Genomic DNA, 22868 nt, shown 5'->3' with positions numbered 1-22868 from the left:
ATATCTGTTATGGGTTTAATCATATATCTTGATGTAGAATGCATTATAACATTAATTAGCAAGTATGAATTATCACCAATACTGTGAAAATGGCGTGATGGATACACTGCAGCAATTTTTTCTTTTTTATAATCATTTCAACCATATAACTATTTTGTTATTCAGGAAACAAGTCAACAGACACCGCATGGAGTAAAAACTGATGAAACACAGAGCCTTTTCTCTGTTTTCTTTTAATTCACTGTTAAGGTAATGATAAATAATTTACAATGGCGCGGAATGTTAATTTGTCTAGTATGCTAACAAAATGTAATACTACAGGGAAAACTGCACAATAAAGGGGGGAAAATTACATTTTGAAATTCAACTTTATTCATTTTTTGTCACCCTGAAGGATGGACTTTATTATTTATGGTCTAGATATATACTATAAAGATGTATTAGATTAATCTGCAGATATTGAGTGGTATTGCACTACAGAACCATATCATATGTCGGAGCTTAAATTTTATATAACATATTCTCTACCTGCTTTAAAGTACCTGTATATACATGTGTGACTGGCTAGTCGTGGTTGATTGCCAGTGGCTAGGTAGCCCAGGTGTTGGAACAACTAACTTCAGATTCGGGGACCCAGTGGCTTTAAACGCTGGTGTGGCCTGTTGCATTTTCCCTTTTCCCAGCTGTTGCATGTAGTACATTGTATATTTTATTTCGTATATTTCTCATGTAGAATGGTCACCCACAGGTACATGTCATACATATAAATCTTAGTTTATTGCTTTGTTGAATGGCATGGATTACAAAATTCGTTTTGCCTGAAGGCAAGTTAATTGTTCCATTTCCTGACCTTTAGCATATGTATACTGTAAAATACACAATGACAGGTCTAATGTAAGAGCATTATGTGATTTATACACACATGTAGCCATGACAGAAATGGTCATTGACCTACATATATATTCAGACCACACATACAAGGTACATTTATTCCTTCCTTTCATTCATGAGTTAAATGATTAGAAGAAAAAAAATATGTACAAAAAGGATTATGATGGGATTTAATTTGAATGCCAGAAAAATGAGGCATTAGTCCTATAAACAATATAAGTCTGGATTCTTTTTAGTACACATGTGCAGCATTATATATCCTCAAGGATGTTCAGATCGGTGTGTTGTAGTATATGTGTAGTTATCTTTTTGTTGGAGACACATGCTGTATAATTTTATAACCATTCGTCTTGTGATGTGTCTGGACCCAGCTCCTGTGTCTGCAGGTGTATGTTTTTGTATAATTTGAACATCAAGAGTGCTTATAGCGAGGAGGTGTGGATTTTCAATGCGTGTTTTTAATCAGTGCTGGAAAACATCAATAATTTGGGAAAGTATAATTATCTTATAGGTCAGTTTGCATTTCATAATGTTATTATTTATTATATATTTAGTAATTTTATTCAAATTGAATGATGAATATAATGATAATACATAGTAAAGGTTGAACATGTTAAAGTATTAACTTAAGATATATTATATAACAAAAACCTTGGTGTGCTTAAAAATCTGCTTATTTGGATGGTTATATAAAGACCTAGCTGGATGACATCTGTGTGACTGTCACAAATTTTAAAAGTATAAAGAAGTACATGTATTAAAGGGTCACGGTGCGTTGACCTAATAACCCCATCAATGGTGTTTGAGTGACAGGCAGTATCCCCTAAACTGGGGGTGTGTGATTGCAGTCCTTTTGTCCAGTGAGATGAGATTTTTGGTAGGGTTATTTTCCATTTTGTCCATGCAGTGACATATGACATGTATGAGATGAATTAAAAAAGATTAATTTTTTATGGGCTTCGCAGTCTGTAATTTGATTTCAAGTTGTTGACAATATGTTGACCAGCAGAAGAACTCTGAAAAATAATTAATACAGTTTGTATCATGCTGGCCGTCAGATGGGCAGAAAGCTCAGCAAAATATTTACATATTACACATACATGTATTTTATTTTGGACACTGGGTTTGAATCTGGGACTGATGCATTTTAATAATCGTGATACTTTCAGTATACTCAGGTGATACTCATTGAAAAATTACCCTCATTGCTCATTATGATTTAATTGGTTCTTAATATTAATAATCAAGTTCTAAATTTAGAATACTCATAAATTCAAATTCATAAAAGAAAGGAAGAAAAAAAAATTCCTGAAAATCCTTCTAATCACTGATTTGAAAATGAATTTGAGGAACATCTTATGAACATTTCAAGATTTCAGATATTTGTAGATCTATCTTTATAATGAGTTCAAGATATATTATAAAGAATTACATTTGTAATAGAGAACAATTTGAATTATTTTCCCAAAATAGTTGAAGAACAGATTTATAATAATTTAAAGAATCTGGCAGAATTATAGTTGTTTTAATTAAAGAAAGATTTTGATAACTGTAATTTCAAGAAAAAGTTGTCTAATGAAGTGGACTTTTAATATGGCATGTTTTAATTCTATAGAAACTGACAATCATAAAATTATATCACATACAAATAATATATTTAGATTTGTGAATGTAACGATATTCGGTTTCACATACACGATGTTATTTAAAAAACCCTCGAGACCCTGTAGAGTTCTCGCATACTTACGTGTGACATATTAAATGACTTGAAGGGTGTTCTACTTAGTGAACTGAATTGTGTTGTATGGCAGGAAGTCTCCTTATCAGTTTGGTTAGCCAAATCAGTCTACAATTTAACCTCCTTTGTTCCATATTCTAAATATTCATTCTATATTTTCAACCTAGGGGAACATCTGTTTTATGATGTATTATCATTGCATCATAAAATTTTAGATTTCATATATAAAGATTGAAGATTGTATCTTCAGTTATATAGTAAAGATTGTAATTTAGACTTTCAGGTATACAATTAATAAGAATTAATTAATATACACTGTACCCGTAATTAGTTAGATGGACATTTGATTGTGTTTGGATTAATTCATTATTGTAGTGTGTTATCGTGCTTGAAAATCACAAAGATTGAATAGTTTAACTTGGAAGAGATCGACAGCTGTGTTTGTGTGAGTAAATTCTATGTAAGTTTATATTAAAGCTTTAAATGACCATGGGCATTGTACATTATATTCATTAATCTTTATGGTGATTGAGATAGAGAATTTTTTCATTCATATGGAAAAAGGATTTTTAAGGTTTTCTTCTTCATTTTTTTAAAAAGTGAAATTAGAAATTTGATATACCGGGGTATATGGGTCTTTGAAAGGTCCCCATTGAGGCCTAAAATTCTCACTGGATTTCGGTGAATAATATACAGTGACATTTTTACCTCTCCTGTTACAAAAGCAACTTAGCTGACCTGTAAACCTATATTTAAAGCCCAATGCATACCTTACTATTATACGCATGTGAAGAGAGCAGGCTTCAATTGTGACTCGGATTTTGTGTGTAATCTACATATAGTTAAAATCACCAGGAGACAGATAGGTTAAGGTATGCAAATTACACTGGTAATTATAAATTAAAAATGTTATAATTAATTGATATATTAATTTTAAATAATATAGAATAATAGGTGATATTTATGTGACTATCGCTGATATTATACAACAATCAAATTGAATGTATATTAATTCTTGCTAAAAGTAACGCATTGAGAAGAATAGATAATTGATAGATTGATTAACGTCCCACTTGAGAAGTTTTCACTCATATGGATCGAGACGTCACCATTGCCGGTGTACAGTTGAAAAATTTAAGCCTATGCTTGGTGCTTATGGCCTTTGAGCAGGGAGGGATCTTTATCGTGCCACACCCGCTGTGACACGGGGCCATATATAGTTTTTGTGGTGCCTGATTTAGTCGCCTCTTACAACAAGCAAGGGGTACTGAGAACCTATTCTAACCTGGATCCCAACGGGAAAGAATAGATAATACAAAAAAAAAGGGGGGGGGGGGTACTGAGGACCTATTCTAACCTGGATCCCAACGGGAAAGAATAGATAATACAAACAAAAAAAACCCAACCTGTTCAGGTAAAAAATTAACATTGAATAAATAATACACAGAATAAAAAAAAAACCAAAAACATGCAGGTTAGTAGGAGAGCGACTTTAGATTTAAGCCTATATTATATATTACGTAGTAATATTACCATACTTTGTACATCGGCATGGATACATGTAGTTCAGCTAGTGGTAAATTCACTTAGTAACTAGTAATACAAGGGCTTCGGCCTTGTAACTGGTGATTACTCCAAAGATTTTTGTCTCCTTCTTTGCTATAGTACTGTCCATTTATACTGTTATTACATACAGTGAGAGCTGATTTTACAACCAGGGACTATCAAATTGATATATGCTACAGTGTAACTCTAAAACAAACAAACATATGGTAATATAATCAGTACATACCCCAAGAGTTTTTAGCTCACCTGAGCTGAAAGCTCAAGTGAGTTTTTCTGATCACCTGTTGTCCATCGTCTGTCTGTAAACTTCTCACATTTTCGACTTCTTCTCCAGAACCACTGGACCAATTTGAACCAAACTTGGCGAAAAGCATCCTTGGGTGAAGGGCTTTCAAGTTTGTTCAAATGAAGGTCATGCCCCCTTCAAAGGGGAGATAACCACAAAAATGCAAAAATAGGGACGGGGTCATTTGAAAATCTTCTTCTCAAGAACCACTGGACCAGAAGAACGGAAATTTACATGAAAGCTTCCTGTTATAGTGGAGAATCAAGTTTATTCAAATCATTGCACCCGGGGGTAGGACGGGGGCACAATAGGGGATCAAAGTTTTACATAGAAATACAGTACGGCCATCGCGGATCCCGTATTAGACCACGCTCCCCCCGCGGTATGTTAATCCTTCCCGCGCTAACCCTCCGCGGGATTTCATCGTGGGGCAGATTTACACCGCTGTGGTGTGAAGTACCGTTATTTTCCTAACAGGGACAAACTAACTGTACGATAGCTATTTTATTCGTCGGCAGAAAATGAGTACGGCTTGCTTATGGCCAGCTATTTCGCATTACATACCGGTATATTAAATAAATCATTTTAGAAAAAAGAAAAAAAGAAAAAGAAAATCAGGGACCTACTAAAACCAGATATACTTAGGATTTAGCATATTTAATACACCTCCGATTTTTTTATTCTAAAAAACCCCCAACACAAAACATTTTATTTATGCTACATTTAAGGATTAGGAGCTGTGTCCTAATATTTTTTACAGTGAAAAAATAATACAAATAGATCTACAAATGACCGTATACGAGTGCAAGATTAATATGTTCTGCCTGTTTTAATGGCGTTTGTGTAGACTTCGAGAATTGGTTCAAAAATTTATTAATAACAAAATATTATTTTGTATGTTTTATGAATAAAAAAAATGTAAATTTTATATTATGCTAAAAGAAAGATTTTTGTTTTCTCATTTCAATCGAACATCGTTTATATGTACACCTGTTAGGTCCCTGCTGACCGTGTTCTTAAAACAACACACGGGGGAGAAGACCCTGTGTGTATATGTTCAACGCGTCGAATACAGGATGTCAAAATTGTAATGTCTCTACTCCAGGACATGGGATCTACTTATCAACTTACAATTACCTATACGCAACAAATTTTACCAGTAATTAAACTAGGGTGTTTGTTTTTAATTCCTTCGTCATGTGCTGGTTTCCTCGCTTACAACTTCCTAATTCCTTTTTATTACGGTTCATATGAATGTCAGTATCATCAAAATTACTCTCTAATTGCATGTTAAATCAAAATTTAATATACGCTGTAGAGTAAGGCCACACATATACGACAGGGGTGGTGTATACCCCAAAACTGCGTTTTACTTGTTATCTACTTTTTGGTATTATAGTATATCCCTTAAAATATGCATTGCGGTTTTTTTCCTCTCTCTCTTATATTCAAAGCCCCAAAAATTTAATTAAAATTTGAGAATTTGGATCCAACTTAATTAGATTGATGCTTTATTTGTATTGATTACCAAGCGGTGTTTGTGTGGCTAGTCTAATGTTGTCTTAGCAGTTTCACGGGTAAGAGCGATCGAGGTCTGGGGCGTTGAAGCAGACAGGAAGTGTTATGTAACAGATATACACATACCCGAGACGTTCTCAACACAATGAAACCTATTAAGTTAGGACCGTCTTCACAATGTCTAGAAGAGATTACACGCATGTTGATGTAAAGGCAAATATGTACTGTGTTTATATAGCTATAGGGACACCTATCTAATACTCTCTTTCGAATTGGGAAAAAAAATGGTTTTGAGAGAATATTAATTAGAACATATCCTCACACCACTTGTCCCCTCTAATCTAACATTTTGTATCTACATCTTTCTTATGCTGCGGGTCACGTTTATGGAGACGTAATTTGGGCAGATTTTTATCAAATCGTTAAAAATTGTCCTCACTTTACACGTTTTATCTCTCCCCCCCCCCCCCCCCCCCCCCCCACCCCCTCTCAAATAATGATGCTAGGCTTTCCTTTTCCTACTTTAATATTTGCGTGATACATGTTTTTTTATATTTGTACAAATACATGTATAGACTTATATTCCTGAAAAATAATTTTTGAAACAACCACTCTGTGATTGATACTAACAGGAATAATCAGTTTTCGTGAAGTTACTTTTGCTGTTTCACGGGTAAAGCATGCGCCGATCGATGTCTGAGGCGTTGAAGCAGACAGGGCGTGTTATGTAACAGATATACACATACCCATGCCCGTTTCTTCACAGTGCAGTCAGCTATGTTAAATAGTAATCTCTCTCTCTCTCTCTCTCTCAAATTTTATAAAGATTAGAATTTGCTGATGCAAGGTTTTCTTTCCCCTACTTTGATATAAATTTATGTTGTCCATGTTTTGTTTTGTTTTTAAATATTTGTACAAATACATTGTATAGAATTAAATTCCTGAAAAACAATTTATGAAACCACAAATATGTGATTGATACTGACAGGGATAATCAGTTTTCGTGAAGTTACCTTTGCCGGTTTACGGATAAAGCGTATATATATGCACTTGTATATGGTCATCTTCCGACATTGGTATATATGGTAATCTACCCTTATATTGAATGTATGGTTCAATAAAGGTAACATGAGAAGTTTTTGTAAAATGTGTTTTTACAAGCGGTGCATGCACATGTATATGGCAATTGATTTATTTATAGTATTGCTGAACAAACGATCTGTTTTCAGTTGATGATCAGTATTTATTTTTACGTTAACGGGAGATAACTCGCGTTTGTTGATGGCATTAATCATCTACAGGTAAGACCGCGGCGAGGACAGCGGGACCGCGGGGGGAGCGCGGGATATGCAGGGTTACCTGAGATATACCGCGGTAGCTCTATCCCGCGGGGGGAGCGCGGTAAATACGGGATCCGCGTTGGCCGTACTGTACAGGGAAAATCTCTATAAATCTTCTTCTCTAGAACCATTGGACTAGGAAAGTACAAATTTGCATGAAAGATTCCTGACATATTAGTGCAGATTCAAGTTTGTTCAAACCATGGCCCCCTGGGGAAGGATGGGGCCACAATAGGGGATCTCAGTTTTACATACAAGTATCTTTTAAAATCTTCTCAAGAACCATTGTGCCATAGAAGTTTACATTTACATGAAAGCTTCCTGACATAGTGCAGATTCAAGTTTGTAAAAATCATGGCCCCTGGGGGTAGGTTGGGCCACAAAAGGGATCAAAGTTTTACATGCAAATATATAGGAAAAAATCTTTAAATATGGGCCAAGGTGACTCAGGTGAGCGGTATGGCCCATGGGCCTCTTGTTTGTAGAAATGAGATAGAATTCAAATGAATTATATGTTAATTAAATATAATGAAAAATCATATGCACATTGTATTATTGAAAAATGTTGTATATACATGTATGTCCTTATACATTTAAATTTTGTTTTTAGAATTTAGTATCATTTTCGACATTAAGTGACTGCTTAAGTACATATTAAGTCTAATCTGTTACATATGTTGTAAGTAATGGTATTATGATAACATTAATTATAATTTTTATTGAACATTGCCATAATCTATATATTATGTATATATGTTCATTTTTCATATCTTTTTTTTTTTTTTTTTTTTTTTGCAGGGACCATCTAGATAAAAGGACCATGCTATAAATGTATAATTGGGACGTGCTGTGGCATCATGTTCAGAAAAAGCACAATCATGCAGTTTAGGAGGATCCAACAATTTCCCGGTGTTAACTCTTTGTCATTCAGATTAGCATGATACAAGGCTGAGCATTGATTTTATCATTATTCTAAATTGATAACATTTTAACTTCAAGGTGTTAACACAACAGGATTTAGAAAGAGGAAAATTGAATGTACATCTGTATTGGTTCAGGATTGAATTCTGTAGTGTGATTTTTTTTTTTATATAAAAGTAACATAGAATTGTTACAATTCTCGTAGATTTTTTACCATTTTGAGTATAAACTGTCATCATCATGGAGAAACAAAACACCGAAATCTCCACCATAACAATGACTGATGTTGTCATGGATACGAAAAAAAATGGGACTCAAAATGGTTTATCAAAGCAAAATGGAGATGTAGAGAATGAAGCAGCTGTCCCTGAGAAAGAGCAGACCAAGGTGACGATAAACAGTGATGTTCAGGTGAAGCTGGTCAAGACACCCAGCCACAAGGAAAAAGTGCAGAATATTGGCTTCTTTCAGCTGGTAAATTATTCAACTCCTTTATATTCATTTGCATAACTTCTGTGGTTATATAACTAAGGATTCTTGTCCGATTTGACCCCAGAATATGTATCATTCTAAATTTGCTCAGTGAGATTTCAAGTTTTTAAAAACGCCTGTCAATTGTCAAAGATTCAAATTTATTGCTTATATGCTAAAAGGTATAATATATCATCCTAATATATTTTATGCCTGCAGCCTGTATTGAAAGGAATAACATTATAGTGTGGAAATAATTTGAATTTACTCTCTAGTTCCGATATGGCAGTGCCTTTGACAAGCTGATTTTTGCAGTTGGAATATTATGTGCAATGGGCGTTGGATGTGCGACACCGCTAAACTTCTTTGTGTATGGAGAACTAGCGAACACATTCATTTTGTATGATGTGGCCCAGAAAACGAATTTCAGGTAAAATTTAGTGTTCCTATAATTAGCACGTACTCTACACCAGTGGTGTTATACCGTATAACGGGTATTTTCAGAATCTGTGGTTGGAAATTTTTGCGATTTGATTCATAAATGCCCAAATGGTAGCAAATTATAATCTGCATTTCTAATTTCTGTAGTAGTATTTTACCCATACATGCATATTATCTAATTGCATACAATATATTTTGTAATTCTGGGGGATTTTTCCTAATAATTGGGCATATACCATTGATATGACCTTTAACCTCTATTCCTTTGTAAATTGTAGTGATACGAACCAGACTCTGCTATTTAGTCGTGAGGCGCTACTAAATAGTCTAAACCTTCTGGACATCGCTAAGGAGTATGCGCTATACTTCTGTCTTATTGCTGTCGGTGCCTTCGCTCTTGGGTTCATCAGCATCTTCTGTTTCACTCTGTCTGCAGAGAAACAAATCCGAGTCATCCGGAAGCTTTTCTTTCGGTCAATTATGCGTCAAGACATGGAATGGTTTGATACACATGAGAGCAGTGAATTAAGTACACGATTTTCAGAGTAAGGCTTGCTTTCTTGAATTCAATCAGTATTAGTTTAGTGTTTCATTTGTACATTGTACATTCAAGATTAAATTGTAGATTATGCAGCAATATTTTGTGACTATGTACACATATATCACTTATTTGTCACTGATTGTTAATTTTGCTTCACTCTACTTGAAATTCCATATACATGTATATAGACCCCAAAAAATGGTCTGTACGTACCTCTTGTTAATGACAGGATCTTCAGCTTGTTAATTTGAGTTTGTTACACTGTACATGAAATTCTATATGGACCAACAAAATGGTCTGTACCACTAGTGAATGACAGGATCTTTCAAAGAAACAATTTAGTATTTTATTATTGGAAAGGTGAATTTATTGAAATAAACTCGACGTGTTGTAAGTTCCACTAGTGATGATGTGGAGGAATTCATTTGATAACACGAGTTGATGTGTTTGAGTGTTTGGTAACAATTGTTTTACAGCGTCATTGTCATGTATCAATACCTGCAAATGCACAACTGCCAACTCTGACACTCAAAGTACAGCACCTGAAACGGTCTACTTTAGATTCCATTTTTCCGTTTGCTCGCCATTTACTCTTAATGAAATGAGAAGAGGGTGAAAATATTCCAGAATCTGATAAAGAAAATTGTGATGTCACTCTCCATTAAGGGCAACGATAAAAACTACTTTTATTAAATTTTATTTTTAGAGACATGCACCTAATCTATGATGGGATTGGAGACAAGGTAGCCACTTTTTTCCAGTGGACGACCACATTTTTGCTGTCTTTTGTGATTGCATTTGTGTCGGGATGGAAGCTTGCCCTTGCGACGGTGGCCTTTTGTCCTTTGGTTATCATTGTTGGGGGTACTTTAACTAAGGTGAGGGTTGTCTGGAAGTAAGCATCGGGAACAATTTTAAATAACTTAAGTCTCCTCTTCAGGACTGCAGATTTGTTTTATTCTGATATTTTCTTTCACTTGTAATAAAGAACATTGTCTAGACCATATCTCTGCTATCATTATACCCCCAGCAAACGAAGTTTGGGGGGGTATACTGTAATCACTTTGTCCGTCTGTCCGTCCGTTTGTCGGTAGACGCAATTTGTCCGAAGTTTATTTCTAATACCGCTGGACATATTTCATTCAAACTTTATGCACATCTTGTATATATTATGTAGTTGTGCATCTCCTATTTTCATTGAAATATTTTAACAGTTATAGAAGTTACGCACATTTTCTTTTCATTTTGGGGGTTGCGCACTTTGTCCAGAGTTTAATTCTAATACCGTTGAACAGATTTGATTCAAACTTTATTCTCATCTTATATATATAATGTAGTTGTGCATCTTCTATTTTCATTGAAATATTTTAACAGTTATGGAAGTTACGGACATTTTCTGGTTTGGTTGTACTTGTAGTAATAGACACAATTTGTCCAGAGTTTATTTCTAATACTGTTTTACGCTAATGTCCTTTATTTACTGACAAAATCAATGACAAAGTAAAGTTGGCATAACATAATGATCTTTAACAAAGTGAATATAAACTAAAGACTAGAAGAGTTGACCAGGGATTTGTAATCATACAGCCTAAAATGTGCCAAATAGTATTCATTGTTTATATTAAACATATTTTTAATATTTCATGTACTGCTGTACTGTAGAATATACACTTCTGCATTCACATTGATTACCCTGTAGATAATGTGAAAATATCCAATGTGCTTGCATTAAATATTTCCCATCATCTTATATGCCCCGCGGGGGGTATTAGTCCCATTAGGACAGTTCTAGTTTGATAAAGGATTTATTTATAGTTTGACTTGAAATTTGTAGAGTATTCTGGCCTTACCTCCTCTTGATTTTTTAATGACCTTTCTGGTTCTGTCATACATGAGTATAGGTCAGTAACAGACAACAGAATGTATTTATTGCAGTAAGGACCTTTTTCATCAACTAGAATACATTTCTCTATGATGTCAAGAAATAGTTTTTTGCCTGAAACAAGCCTTTTTTCACTTTGCAAATGTCAACATAAATATATCCTATGAGGTTTTCAAGTACAATCCCATTTCATAAATGGGAGGTAACTCTAAAATATTGATTGAACAGCTGTGGAGGATTGTATTAAATCTATGCATACCAACCAAGGTGGTGTGATGGTTCAGTAACAGATATATATAAATTTACTCTCGAAGAGTTTTCCTATTTCTCAAATAGTATTATACTCCCAATGTGACATGATTTCACCAATCAAATTGGACAATTCCATCAGTATTATGATGATTTTTAAAGTTATGATTTGTTACAATGAATGGCTTTTTCAGTGGGTGCGTAACTTGTCGGCCGAGGAGTCGCAGGCCTATGCCAGCGCGGGGGCCGTGGCGGAGGAAGTGTTCTCCTCCATCAGAACGGTGACAGCCTTCAATGGACAAGACAAGGAATGTAAAAGGTAGAAATATGTCACACAGGTGATCCAGTCAAAAATAAGCATAAACTACAAATCAATGTCAAAAGAAATTTATCATTAAATTATGTAGAATGTTCACAGAACAAACCGCTGACCTTTCGGAATTGTTCATTTGTGTAGAATATTGTTCACACTTTTAGATTTGTTCATTTGTGTAGAATATTGTTCACACTTTTAGAGTTGTTCATTTGTGTAGAATATTGTTCACACTTTTAGAGTTTTTCATTTGTGTAGAATATTGTTCACACTTTCTGAGTTGTTCATTTGTGTAGAATATTGTTGACACTTTTAGAGTTGTTCATTTGTGTAGAATGTTCACACTTTCGGAATTGTTCATTTGTGTAGAATATTGTTCACACTTTCGGAGTTGTTCATTTGTGTAGAATATTGTTGACACTTTTAGAGTTGTTCATTTGTGTAGAATGTTCACACTTTCAGAATTGTTCATTTGTGTAGAATGTTCACACTTTCGGAATTGTTCATTTATGTAGATTGTTCACAGAGCAAACCTCTGACTTTTCAGAGTTGTTCGTTACAGGTACGATGCTAACCTCATGCATGCCAAGAACAATGCAGCGAAGAAAGGTTTGGTCTTGGGGCTGACGGTCAGTGCCTTCTGGTTCCTGATCTACTCGGCCTTTAGTGTGGCGTTCTACTACGGCATCCAGCTCATGCAGGACCCTGATGAAGGATTTGATCCAGGCAAAACTTTAACTGTGAGTTGATGGATTATCAAAGAAGTAAAAATGAAATGGATTGAGGCACACAGTATATGAAGTGAAGTGAAATCAGAAAAAAATTCAATTATCGGAAATATTGAGTTATTTCTCTATTTACATTTTGAAGTTTAACATGATAACTTGTCCAACTATTTATTTTGTATTCCTTATAGGAGTTATGAGATTGATTGCTGGTATCTTCACCTTCAGTTTCATGCATTGATTAGAATTACATCCATTTTTACATCTTACACGACAGGTCTTTCTGGGAGTAATGATTGGCTCCATGTCATTAGGCCACGCCTTCCCCACTCTCGAGGTCATCTCCAACGCGCGCGGAGCAGCCACTAAAGTGTTCTCCATTATTGAACAGAAATCAAAGATTAATTATGAACTAGATGAGGGAACAAAGCTGGAAAAAATGGAGGGAAACGTAAAGTTCAAGGGTGTCCATTTTCGATATCCTGCCAGGCCAGACATACCAGTAAGATGAATGTAGAATTTGTGGTCAATTAATGAGTTATTGTTCTTGTTTGTGGAAGAAATACCCCTAAACTTAAATCATGTTCAAGAAATCTCTTCATACCCAGAGTTTCTGTAGTTTCAAGTATTTTTGTAGACATCAAATGTTGGGGCTTTACAAACAAATTTGAACTCCATAATGATTTCTTTTGCTGCTGTAAAGCACTTTACATAGTGCCATGTTGAGTTTATCAGTGATATGTCATTTTCTAGAACTTTATTTCCTAGTCAAGACAACTCCATTGATGACTAGAGTTTTGAGTTGAACTTCATGTTCTCACACAGTTATCATAAACCAATGAAAATTGATGCTCCACAATAGTGTTAAATTACTAATGCCATATCTCTCAGTTTATGGCAGTTTTTTTGTTCATATACAAATTAATATTTGACTTCTGCCATCAGTCAGTGAACAAAGTTCTAGTAATGCGCGAGTGGGAGGTCTATATTTAATCCCATGCTGTGACAGACCTCAGTCAAAGAATAGAGACCGATGGAATGTCCAGTATCTTCTCAAGTGCAGGTGTAGTAGTTGGGCATTCTGCCACTACTATTGATATGTTCTTTTTACTTCGCGTTGTGTTTTTTTTTTAAATGATGATAAGTGTTATATAAAGTATTCAACCCTTTAGATATTTCCAGGTAAGTTTGAGTCCGCCTAGAGTGAGGCTAGCAATAAAATAATAAATAAATAAAGTTTTAAACCTTTAATAAAGTTCAACAATTGTATGATAAATACCAAAATAATAATCCCGGGGAATGAATGTGACTTGAGAGAAAAATATAACTAAATAGGAAAAATAAAGAAACAATAATCAAAAATACAGGGTGAGGCAACTCCTGATATTTACCTTGTTGCAAGGAATGGCTCAGCAGAAGCCCCGAGCACGGTTGTGATCGGGTTTAAATACTATTCTTAACAAAAGAATGAAAGTAAAAGTTACCTGTAATGTGATTTGATAATAAATCTAGAAGTAACCAATGAGAAGTTTTGTAATAAAATACGTTTGAAAATAAAAGATAACTCTCTTCCTGTTTCATGAAATAAACAACTCGAATACGAAGATAGGAATTTACGTAGACAAGTAAGTAGAAAATAATGAAATGGAGATAATATAGACCGATACTACCACATTCTTCCCCCCTTAGACAATTACTATATTTTTATTTATAAAAATATATAATTGAATATAACAGAATTTCTGACAATAGATAATGATAATATACAGTAGATAAAATTTAAAGTCCATGTAAATCATAACACAAAATAATTATAGACAGTGAATTCAAAAATCTGGTATTGTGCACGTTTCGTCCATTATTGTACACGCAATCTTCCTGTTCTCCTTATCTAACAAACTTTTAATCACAAGTGTACTATCACTGGTTTTGCCAGGAAAAATATCTATCACCTCATCTCTGCAGTTGGTCCTATTTTCCCCTGCTAACGGAAATGGCGCGAATAAGTTCTTGGTTTGCACCCTCCTCTTCCTTTGTGCTTCCAATTTTTCCTCGTCCAAACGTCGTATGCGTTCCTCTTTCGATCCTAGTCTATATGGAGCACAGGTTCCTGGGTTTATGTAGAAGCGATTAGGGACGTCCTTAACTTCTAGAACCCCGTTTTGTCCTCCATGGGTTCTAAGATGACCTTTTCCTTTGGAGTGGATGGCAAACTGCTTGCCACATAAGGTGCATTTATATAGTGGAACGTATTTCCGATGGACTTTTGCCCAATGGGCCATATACTTCCGAAAATTTGAGAATTTCCCCAGTGGTTGACATTCCGGAACCTGGCACTCCATTCCCAGGCCACACCACTGCTTCCTTGAATCATTTTCTTCTGGGAACTGTGACAGTTCCTTATGGTCTCTATCTGCAGATTCAAGTGCATGGAACTGTTGCAGTCCCTGACTGTCCACCTCTATTTGAACTAAAACAGGTGCTCTTGTATCTATTAGTAGCTGGCAATGTTGCTCTCCTATATTTGCTTTTACATAAAAACATGGGGTATTTTTCTCCACATTCACTGACTTCAAAGAACTATCTTTTTTCGCGTATTTTGATTCAGTTTTACTTGGTAACTGACTATTTGTCTTAGATTTGACATCAGGATTTTGGTTTTCATTAGAAACCGCAGGTGATTTCATCTCAATTGAAACTGGGTCACTAGTACGGTCTGTTGACTTTTCGTTTGCAAATGATCGTTTGTCACTTTTCAAGGCTGACATTCCGACCTCAATGTCAGCCGATATTAGTTTAAAGTTTTTGGGGTTTGCCCGGGCTTTGTAACTGCCGGTCTAAGATCGGGAAATTTCCTGTAACATCGGTTTTCTATGTGCCCTACACCTTTACAATAATTGCATATAATTTCAGATCTGGTCTTAGGCTCTGGTGTGGAAGCTTGAGTACTTTTTAGTAAATCTTTTATTTCTATTTTGAATTTCTCTAGTTTGCGATCAATCATTTTCTCCATTTCCTCTCGATGGACAGAAGTTTCTCTCTTCTGAAGCGTGTGCATGGGTATCATGCCCTGATCGCGTTCGGTCCCGAACTCGTTACACGGCTTTTTTACATGATCTAGAGAACCATCAAAGGCCTCATATTCCATTGCGTAAGCGATCGCTTGATCTAGTGACAAGGGATGGTGAAATTGGACATGTTTTTTGAGTTCATAATGTCCTAAACCATGAATGAAATGGTCTATAATTTGCGCTTCTAAAGCAGAGTAGGCGACATGGGGATATGCTTTTAATGCTAATCTGCGTAAGGCATAACCGAATTCTGCTGCAGATTCCTGTTTCTCGCGTTTTCTGTTTTTAAATTCACACCTAAACGCTACTTCTCTTTCAACAGGATTAAATCGCCTGCCCAGAACAGATTTAAGCCTAGCATAATCTTGCAAGTCAGACCACGTACATTCACTGAGTAGTTTTTGCGCGTTGCCTTTTAAAGACATAATGAGCTGTTGAGAACGTTCGCGTTCATTCCAGCCATTCCAGTCTGCTACTTGTTCAAAGCTAATTATATAATCTTGCCAGTCTGTTGATGTACCATCAAATTTCTCGGGTTCTTTTTCTTTAAGAATTTTGTCACTGTTAAGTGAGTAGCCCGGTGAATAACTATGCAAAGTTCGCATCGGAGTGTAACACTCCTCGTCCCGATATAATCTTCCAGTATCTGTATAAAGTGGCGGATCTAGAAATCTATTGTGATCTATAGGAGTATTGTACTCCACGTGCCGATCAATACTACGTCGTGGCGGATCTACCAAAGCATTGTTATCATTGAATAATATTCGACTTGTTTGTCTGGGAGTGTTGCACTCCTCGTGCAGAGTTCTATCCGAAATAATACGGCGTCGTGGCGGATCTACAAAACGGCTATTGTCATCAAAACGATGCCGATCTGACTGACTAACAAACCTGTTTGACAGGTCTCTATTCTCGGACGCATTCGAAGGCGTCTTTTCAATTTTTGGTCTAGCACCGCTGACTGAATCAAAAGGGGATTTCCTGTCGATTTTGTCTTTTAATTGTTTTAATATGTCGTCAACATACTTATCAAAATCGTGATTTGATTCATCATGTTTGCCCTTACCCGAAGGACCAAATGTTGCCATTTTCAAACAAATTAGACCTTCACTTTAAGTTTAACATTCAATCAACATTCAAACTTGACTCAAATCCTGGTTCAAACGGCACCACTGTAGTAGTTGGGCATTCTGCCACTACTATTGATATGTTCTTTTTTACTTTGCGTTGTGTTTTTTTTTTAAATGATGATAAGTGTTATATAAAGTATTCAACCCTTTAGATATTTCCAGGTAAGTTTGAGTCCGCCTAGAGTGAGGCTAGCAATAAAATAATAAATAAATAAAGTTTTAAACCTTTAATAAAGTTCAACAATTGTATGATAAATACCAAAATAATAATCCCGGGGAATGAATGTGGCTTGAGAGAAAAATATAACTAAATAGGAAAAATAAAGAAACAATAATCAAAAATACAGGGTGAGGCAACTCCTGATATTTACCTTGTTGCAAGGAATGGCTCAGCAGAAGCCCCGAGCACGGTTGTGATCGGGTTTAAATACTATTCTTAACAAAAGAATGAAAGTAAAAGTTACCTGTAATGTGATTTGATAATAAATCTAGAAGTAACCAATGAGAAGTTTTGTAATAAAATACGTTTGAAAATAAAAGATAACTCTCTTCCTGTTTCATGAAATAAACAACTCGAATACGAAGATAGGAATTTACGTAGACAAGTAAGTAGAAAATAATGAAATGGAGATAATATAGACCGATACTACCACACAGGTATTGAAATTGAAAGTTTGATGATGCCATGTAACTTTCAAACCAAAGTCCTGTGTTACAGTAAGCAACAACACTCTTACATGGACTGGAGCATATAGCATAGGCCAAACCCTAACGCTGGAGAAATCTATATATAAGTCTTATAGATGTGAAAGTCCAAACAGCCGAAAAATAAATAATCTAAAAGATGCATGGTTTCACATTGCTGTTATTCAACACATGGTAAAATAAAATTTTATGTGTAATCCACAGATCCTACAAGGAATTGACTTAGAAGTACAAAGGGGCCAGACTGTTGCCCTAGTGGGGTCGTCAGGATGTGGTAAAAGTACCATCATACAGCTGCTGCAGCGATTCTATGATCCAGAGGAAGGGCAGGTAACTCTGATCAGCTCAAGTATCATGAAATAAACATGTTATGTATGTCATTATAGGCAGCAGAAACTACAGGTCAGAAATGTCACAGGATGTATTATAGGGAAGTAACAAAGCAGGGAAAGGAAAATGTGTCAATTTTTACACTACTTTCCTTGACATTAATTTAGGTATTTCTGGACTCTGAATAGGAAGAAGTGTTGAATCTCACTTGTAAATTAGTCGCTTTTTTTCCTGTGTTGTAGATGCTGTTATTATTTCAGTTAACTAATTGTGTCTGTATGATTCTCAGTTCTGTCTCTCTGCCTTGTTTATACCGGGAGTTTAAAGATTTGGGTGGGGGGGGGGGGGGGGGGGGGGGACATGTTTTCGTCAGCTTTAACCTCAGTCTTAACTTATGAACTACTGTAAAAGTGGTTATTTACATATGGGGGAAATTTACACCAATTCCGTGGTCACATAATACGCATGTAAATTTTCCCCATGTGTATACTTATAAATAGTTGATATAATACATATTATATTCAATTACCACATATTTTTTTCCCCCACATGTAATGTTGGACATGGAAAAACGCGTACTTAACCCCCCCCCCAGCATAAATAACCACTTTTACAGTACGTAGATCAAGATTTCATTTTTTTAAATGATGAATTGAAGTATTATTACCGTAGGTCAAATGTACATTTTAATTTCATGGAATTTTAATGGAATGCACATGTGCGAATTAATTTCTCTATTCTGAAAGGTGCTTTCTCTACCTACAGGTATGTGTAGATGGAGTTGACATCTGTGATTTGAATGTGACCTGGCTTCGTCAGCAGATAGGGGTGGTCAGTCAGGAGCCAGTGTTGTTTGCTACTACCATTGCTGAGAACATTCGATATGGTCGGATGGACGTTACGCAGGGGGAAATAGAACAGGCAGCTAAAGAGGCCAATGCCCACATGTTTATCAAGGAACTTCCTCAGGTATAGACATGTGATTATAATGGAGCAGTACCCTTACATCAAAAAATAGTTTACACGTTTTTTAATAAAATGTAGCTTCCAGACTTGTTCTTAACATGGATGATATGAATATATGCACTATTTTACAACAAAATTTGCAAAGACTCAATAAGCACAAATATCACACAACAGGTAGAGGAATTGTCTCATGGGAATAATGATCTACACCATGGTGTTTAAAGGAGTTCAGTTCAGACATACAAAGATCATTTTGATCTGTCCATTTAAGATTCCATTTGTCCCTTGGAAGTAATGATCTAAGCCATGGTGTTTTAGAGAGTTCGGCTGGACATGCAAAGATCATTTTGATAAGAGGCAATCTGTCCAATTTAAATTTGATTAACGAGTATAATGTGAGAAGGCTGTGGAAATAATTTGTCACTCCTTTAGTTATGGGTATAATGTAAGAAGGGTGTGGAAATAATTTGTCTCTCCTTTAGTTATGGGTAGAATGTAAGACGGCTGTGGAAATAATTTGTCACTCCTTTAATTATAGGACATTTCTTTGTACAACCCAAAATTTTATGTAATAATATCATATGAAAGAAATTTAGGTACATCATGTACATGTAATGAAATGAAGCATGTTTTGAAATGAAATGGAGTTTAATATTTGAGTACTTTATGAGATCTATTGACATGTGAATTGTCGTACCAAGGTTGACTGAGTACTTAATGAGATCTATTGACATATGAATTGTTGTACCAAGGTTGACTGAGTACTTTATGAGATCTATTGACATGTGAATTGTCGTACCAAGGTTGACTGAGTACTTAATGAGATCTATTGACATATGAATTGTCGTACCAAGGTTGACTGAGTACTTTATGAGATCTATTGACATGTGAATTGTCGTACCAAGGTTGACTGAGTACTTTATGAGATCTATTGACATGTGAATTGTTGTACCAAGGTTGACTGAGTACTTTATGAGATCTATTGACATGTGAATTGTCGTACCAAGGTTGACTGAGTACTTAATGAGATCTATTGACATATGATTTGTCGTACCAAGGTTGACTGAGTACTTAATGAGATCTATTGACATGTGAATTGTCATACCAAGGTTGACTGAGTACTTAATGAGATCTATTGACATGTGAATTGTCGTACCAAGGTTGACTGAGTACTTTATGAGTTCTACATGTATTGACAAGTGAATTGTCCTACCAAGGTTGACATGATTTTGTCCAGTGTACACTCATCTGTTTTGATTAACAAACATTTAACGGGCATATTGTGCCGTGGCGGTGTATTTCATTGTAAAATATCTTTTCATCATTTTGATATGTGGTATGAACCTCCTAACATATTTATATGATAAAGAATGCCAGTATGAATTACTCTATCTTAAATGAAACTGAAAATGGCCGATCAATGGAAATAAACTGTAACCTAATTTTGATTTAAAATCACGATATCTTGATGTTTCAATCATATACAATTTGGTATATCAAATACTGATATCTCAAATACCATGAATATGTCAAAGGGATTCGGAAGTCCCAACCACTTATTCTTTAAGTATTTTATCCTCGATATCGCGAATCCTCAGATATCTCAAAGTTTTTTCTCGGTCCCATCAAGTTCTAGATAACGAGGTTTGGCTGTATTTAGCAAAAAACATGAGTTAGTGAACAAGAAGCAGCACGATATGATTACCTCTAAAATAAGTACACCTACAGGAACAATTAATAGATCCCTGAAGCCTTTAATGATATCTCCATGTTACACTAACACTGCATTTGTGAGACATGTGCTACACATCATGATTAAACCAAATGATTAAACTGAATGACTGCTCATCTTTATTGATATATAAAAACGAAATAATTTGTCTTGTAGGGATACGAGACTTTGGTTGGAGACCGAGGGGCCCAGCTCAGTGGAGGACAAAAACAAAGGATAGCCATCGCCCGGGCTCTTGTCAGGAACCCCAAAATATTACTTCTTGATGAAGCAACGTCGGCATTGGATAATGAAAGCGAGGCTGTGGTTCAAAAGGCTTTGGAGAGGGTATGCAAATCATTTATTCTTCATTAAATGATAATTAAAACATGAATTCAAATTTTTGAATACATGAGAGCATAAACTTTGTCTTCTCACCAGTATTCTTCATTTATGTGTTAGGGCTTCATGAAAAGTCGTATGCTGGAGTGAAGCATTGCAGTTCATACCCACTTATAATTCCAATGTTATTTATTACAATTGTTTTGATTGGACAAACATAAAGCTGAACAAGAGTTTACACATCAATAAATCCGAAAACGCGATGTATTCATACACGCCTGAAAACAAACAACATAGTGCGGGGAAACTATTCAAATTTTTGCAATTGTTAATAAAGCGAATGAATTGGAATTATAAGAATCAAACATTCTTTTTGAAGAATTTATCGATGTGTAAACTCCGGACATTTTACTCACAAACTTAACATAAAAGTGCTTTGCACTTTTATTCAGTTTGTGAGTAAAATGTCCAGAGTTTACACATCGATAAATTCTTCAAAAAGAATGTTTAATCCTATAGTATTTTCAAAAATTAAGGAAATTCATTTATAATACTTACATTCTACTTTCATTTCTGTCGGAATTCCCAGCTGTTGAAATAGACATCCTAATATTTATCAAGATTCATACATGCAATGTTCATAACTGCAGCTTGTGCATGAGAAAATGGCTATCATGACAATTTGTAAAGGTATGGAAGGCAAAAACATTGTAAATATTTTAAATATTGCATAATGGCTCAGAAACCGGTAACTATGTAAAACGTTTCTTCCTGGAAACACGAAAAACTTCATCTTAATGAAACATATTTTGTACTGTAAATGATGTTCTAATTCAACCCAGTCTCAAACGAACATAAAATATATTCTACCCTAATTCAAAATCATAACAACACTGATTATGGGTAAAAGACTTGTGCATTTATTTATACGTTGTATAATAAAGTGGAGGAAGGGTGTATGGTGGATGAAGGGTTGGTTGGTGTTGTAAAGTAGAGGAAGGGTTGGTGGTGTAAAGTGGAGGAAGGGTTGGTGGTGAATGTGGAGGAAGGGTTGATTATGTAAAGTGGAGGAAGGAAGGGTTGGTGGTATAAAGCCAAGGAAGGGTTGGTGGTGTAAAGTGGAGGAAGGGTTGGTGGTGTAAAGTGGAGGAAGGGTTGGTGGTGAATGTGAAGTAAGGGTTGGTTGGTGTAAAGCCGAGGAAGGGTTGGTGTTGTAAAGTGGAGGAAGGATTGGTGGTATAAAGTGGTGGAAGGGTTGGTGGTGTAAAGCGGAGGAAGGGTTGATCGTGTAAAGCCGAGGAAGGGTTGGTGGTGTAAAGCCGAGGAAGGGTTGGTGTTGTAAGTGGAGGAAAGGTTGGTGGTATAAAGCGGAGAAAGGGTTGGTGGTGTAAAGTGGAGAAAGGGTTGGTGGTGTAAAGTGGAGAACGGGTTTGTGGTGTAAAGCGGAGGAAGGGTTGTTGGTGTTGTAAAGCAGAGGAAGGGATGGTTGTGAAGGGATGGTTGTGTAAAGTGAAGGAAGTTTTGGTGATTTATGGTGGAGGAAGGGTTGGTGGTGTAAAGCAGAGGAAGGGTTGGTGGTGTAAAGTGGAGGAAGGGTTGATGGTGTAAAGTGGAGGAAGGGTTGGTGGTGTAAAGCTGAGGAAGGGCTGTTGTTGTAAAGTGGTGGAAGTGTTGGTGGTGTAAAGTGGAGGAAGGGTTGGTGTTGTAAAGTGGAGGAAGGGTTTTTGGTGT

At 35.6% G+C, this 22868-nt stretch overlaps 1 protein-coding gene across 6 annotated transcripts in view; it reads left to right on the top strand.

The window, feature by feature from the left end:
* Positions 1–22868, top strand: part of LOC125665602 (phosphatidylcholine translocator ABCB4-like) — a 55301-nt gene that overhangs the window by 6068 nt on the left and 26365 nt on the right. For 2 of the 6 annotated variants that reach the window (XM_048898318.2, XM_048898314.2), the window contains exons 2-11: positions 8138–8734; positions 9007–9161; positions 9451–9717; positions 10420–10591; positions 12039–12163; positions 12720–12897; positions 13160–13384; positions 17993–18118; positions 18884–19087; positions 20973–21143. In XM_048898318.2, the coding sequence (XP_048754275.2) occupies positions 8501–8734; positions 9007–9161; positions 9451–9717; positions 10420–10591; positions 12039–12163; positions 12720–12897; positions 13160–13384; positions 17993–18118; positions 18884–19087; positions 20973–21143 (1857 nt within the window). In that variant the 5' untranslated portion in view covers positions 8138–8500. Of the gene's footprint in view, positions 1–1241; positions 1403–2829; positions 3090–8137; positions 8735–9006; positions 9162–9450; positions 9718–10419; positions 10592–12038; positions 12164–12719; positions 12898–13159; positions 13385–17992; positions 18119–18883; positions 19088–20972; positions 21144–22868 lie in introns of those variants that run through there. The other 4 variants (XM_056152332.1, XM_048898315.2, XM_056152331.1 and 1 more) reach the window with 4 other exon arrangements.

The sequence above is a fragment of the Ostrea edulis genome, chromosome 10 (genome assembly GCF_947568905.1).
Source record: "Ostrea edulis chromosome 10, xbOstEdul1.1, whole genome shotgun sequence".
Taxonomy (NCBI): domain Eukaryota; kingdom Metazoa; phylum Mollusca; class Bivalvia; order Ostreida; family Ostreidae; genus Ostrea; species Ostrea edulis.
The sequence above is the reverse complement of the archived record's forward strand: the minus strand, read 5'-3'. Positions and strand labels throughout refer to the sequence as shown.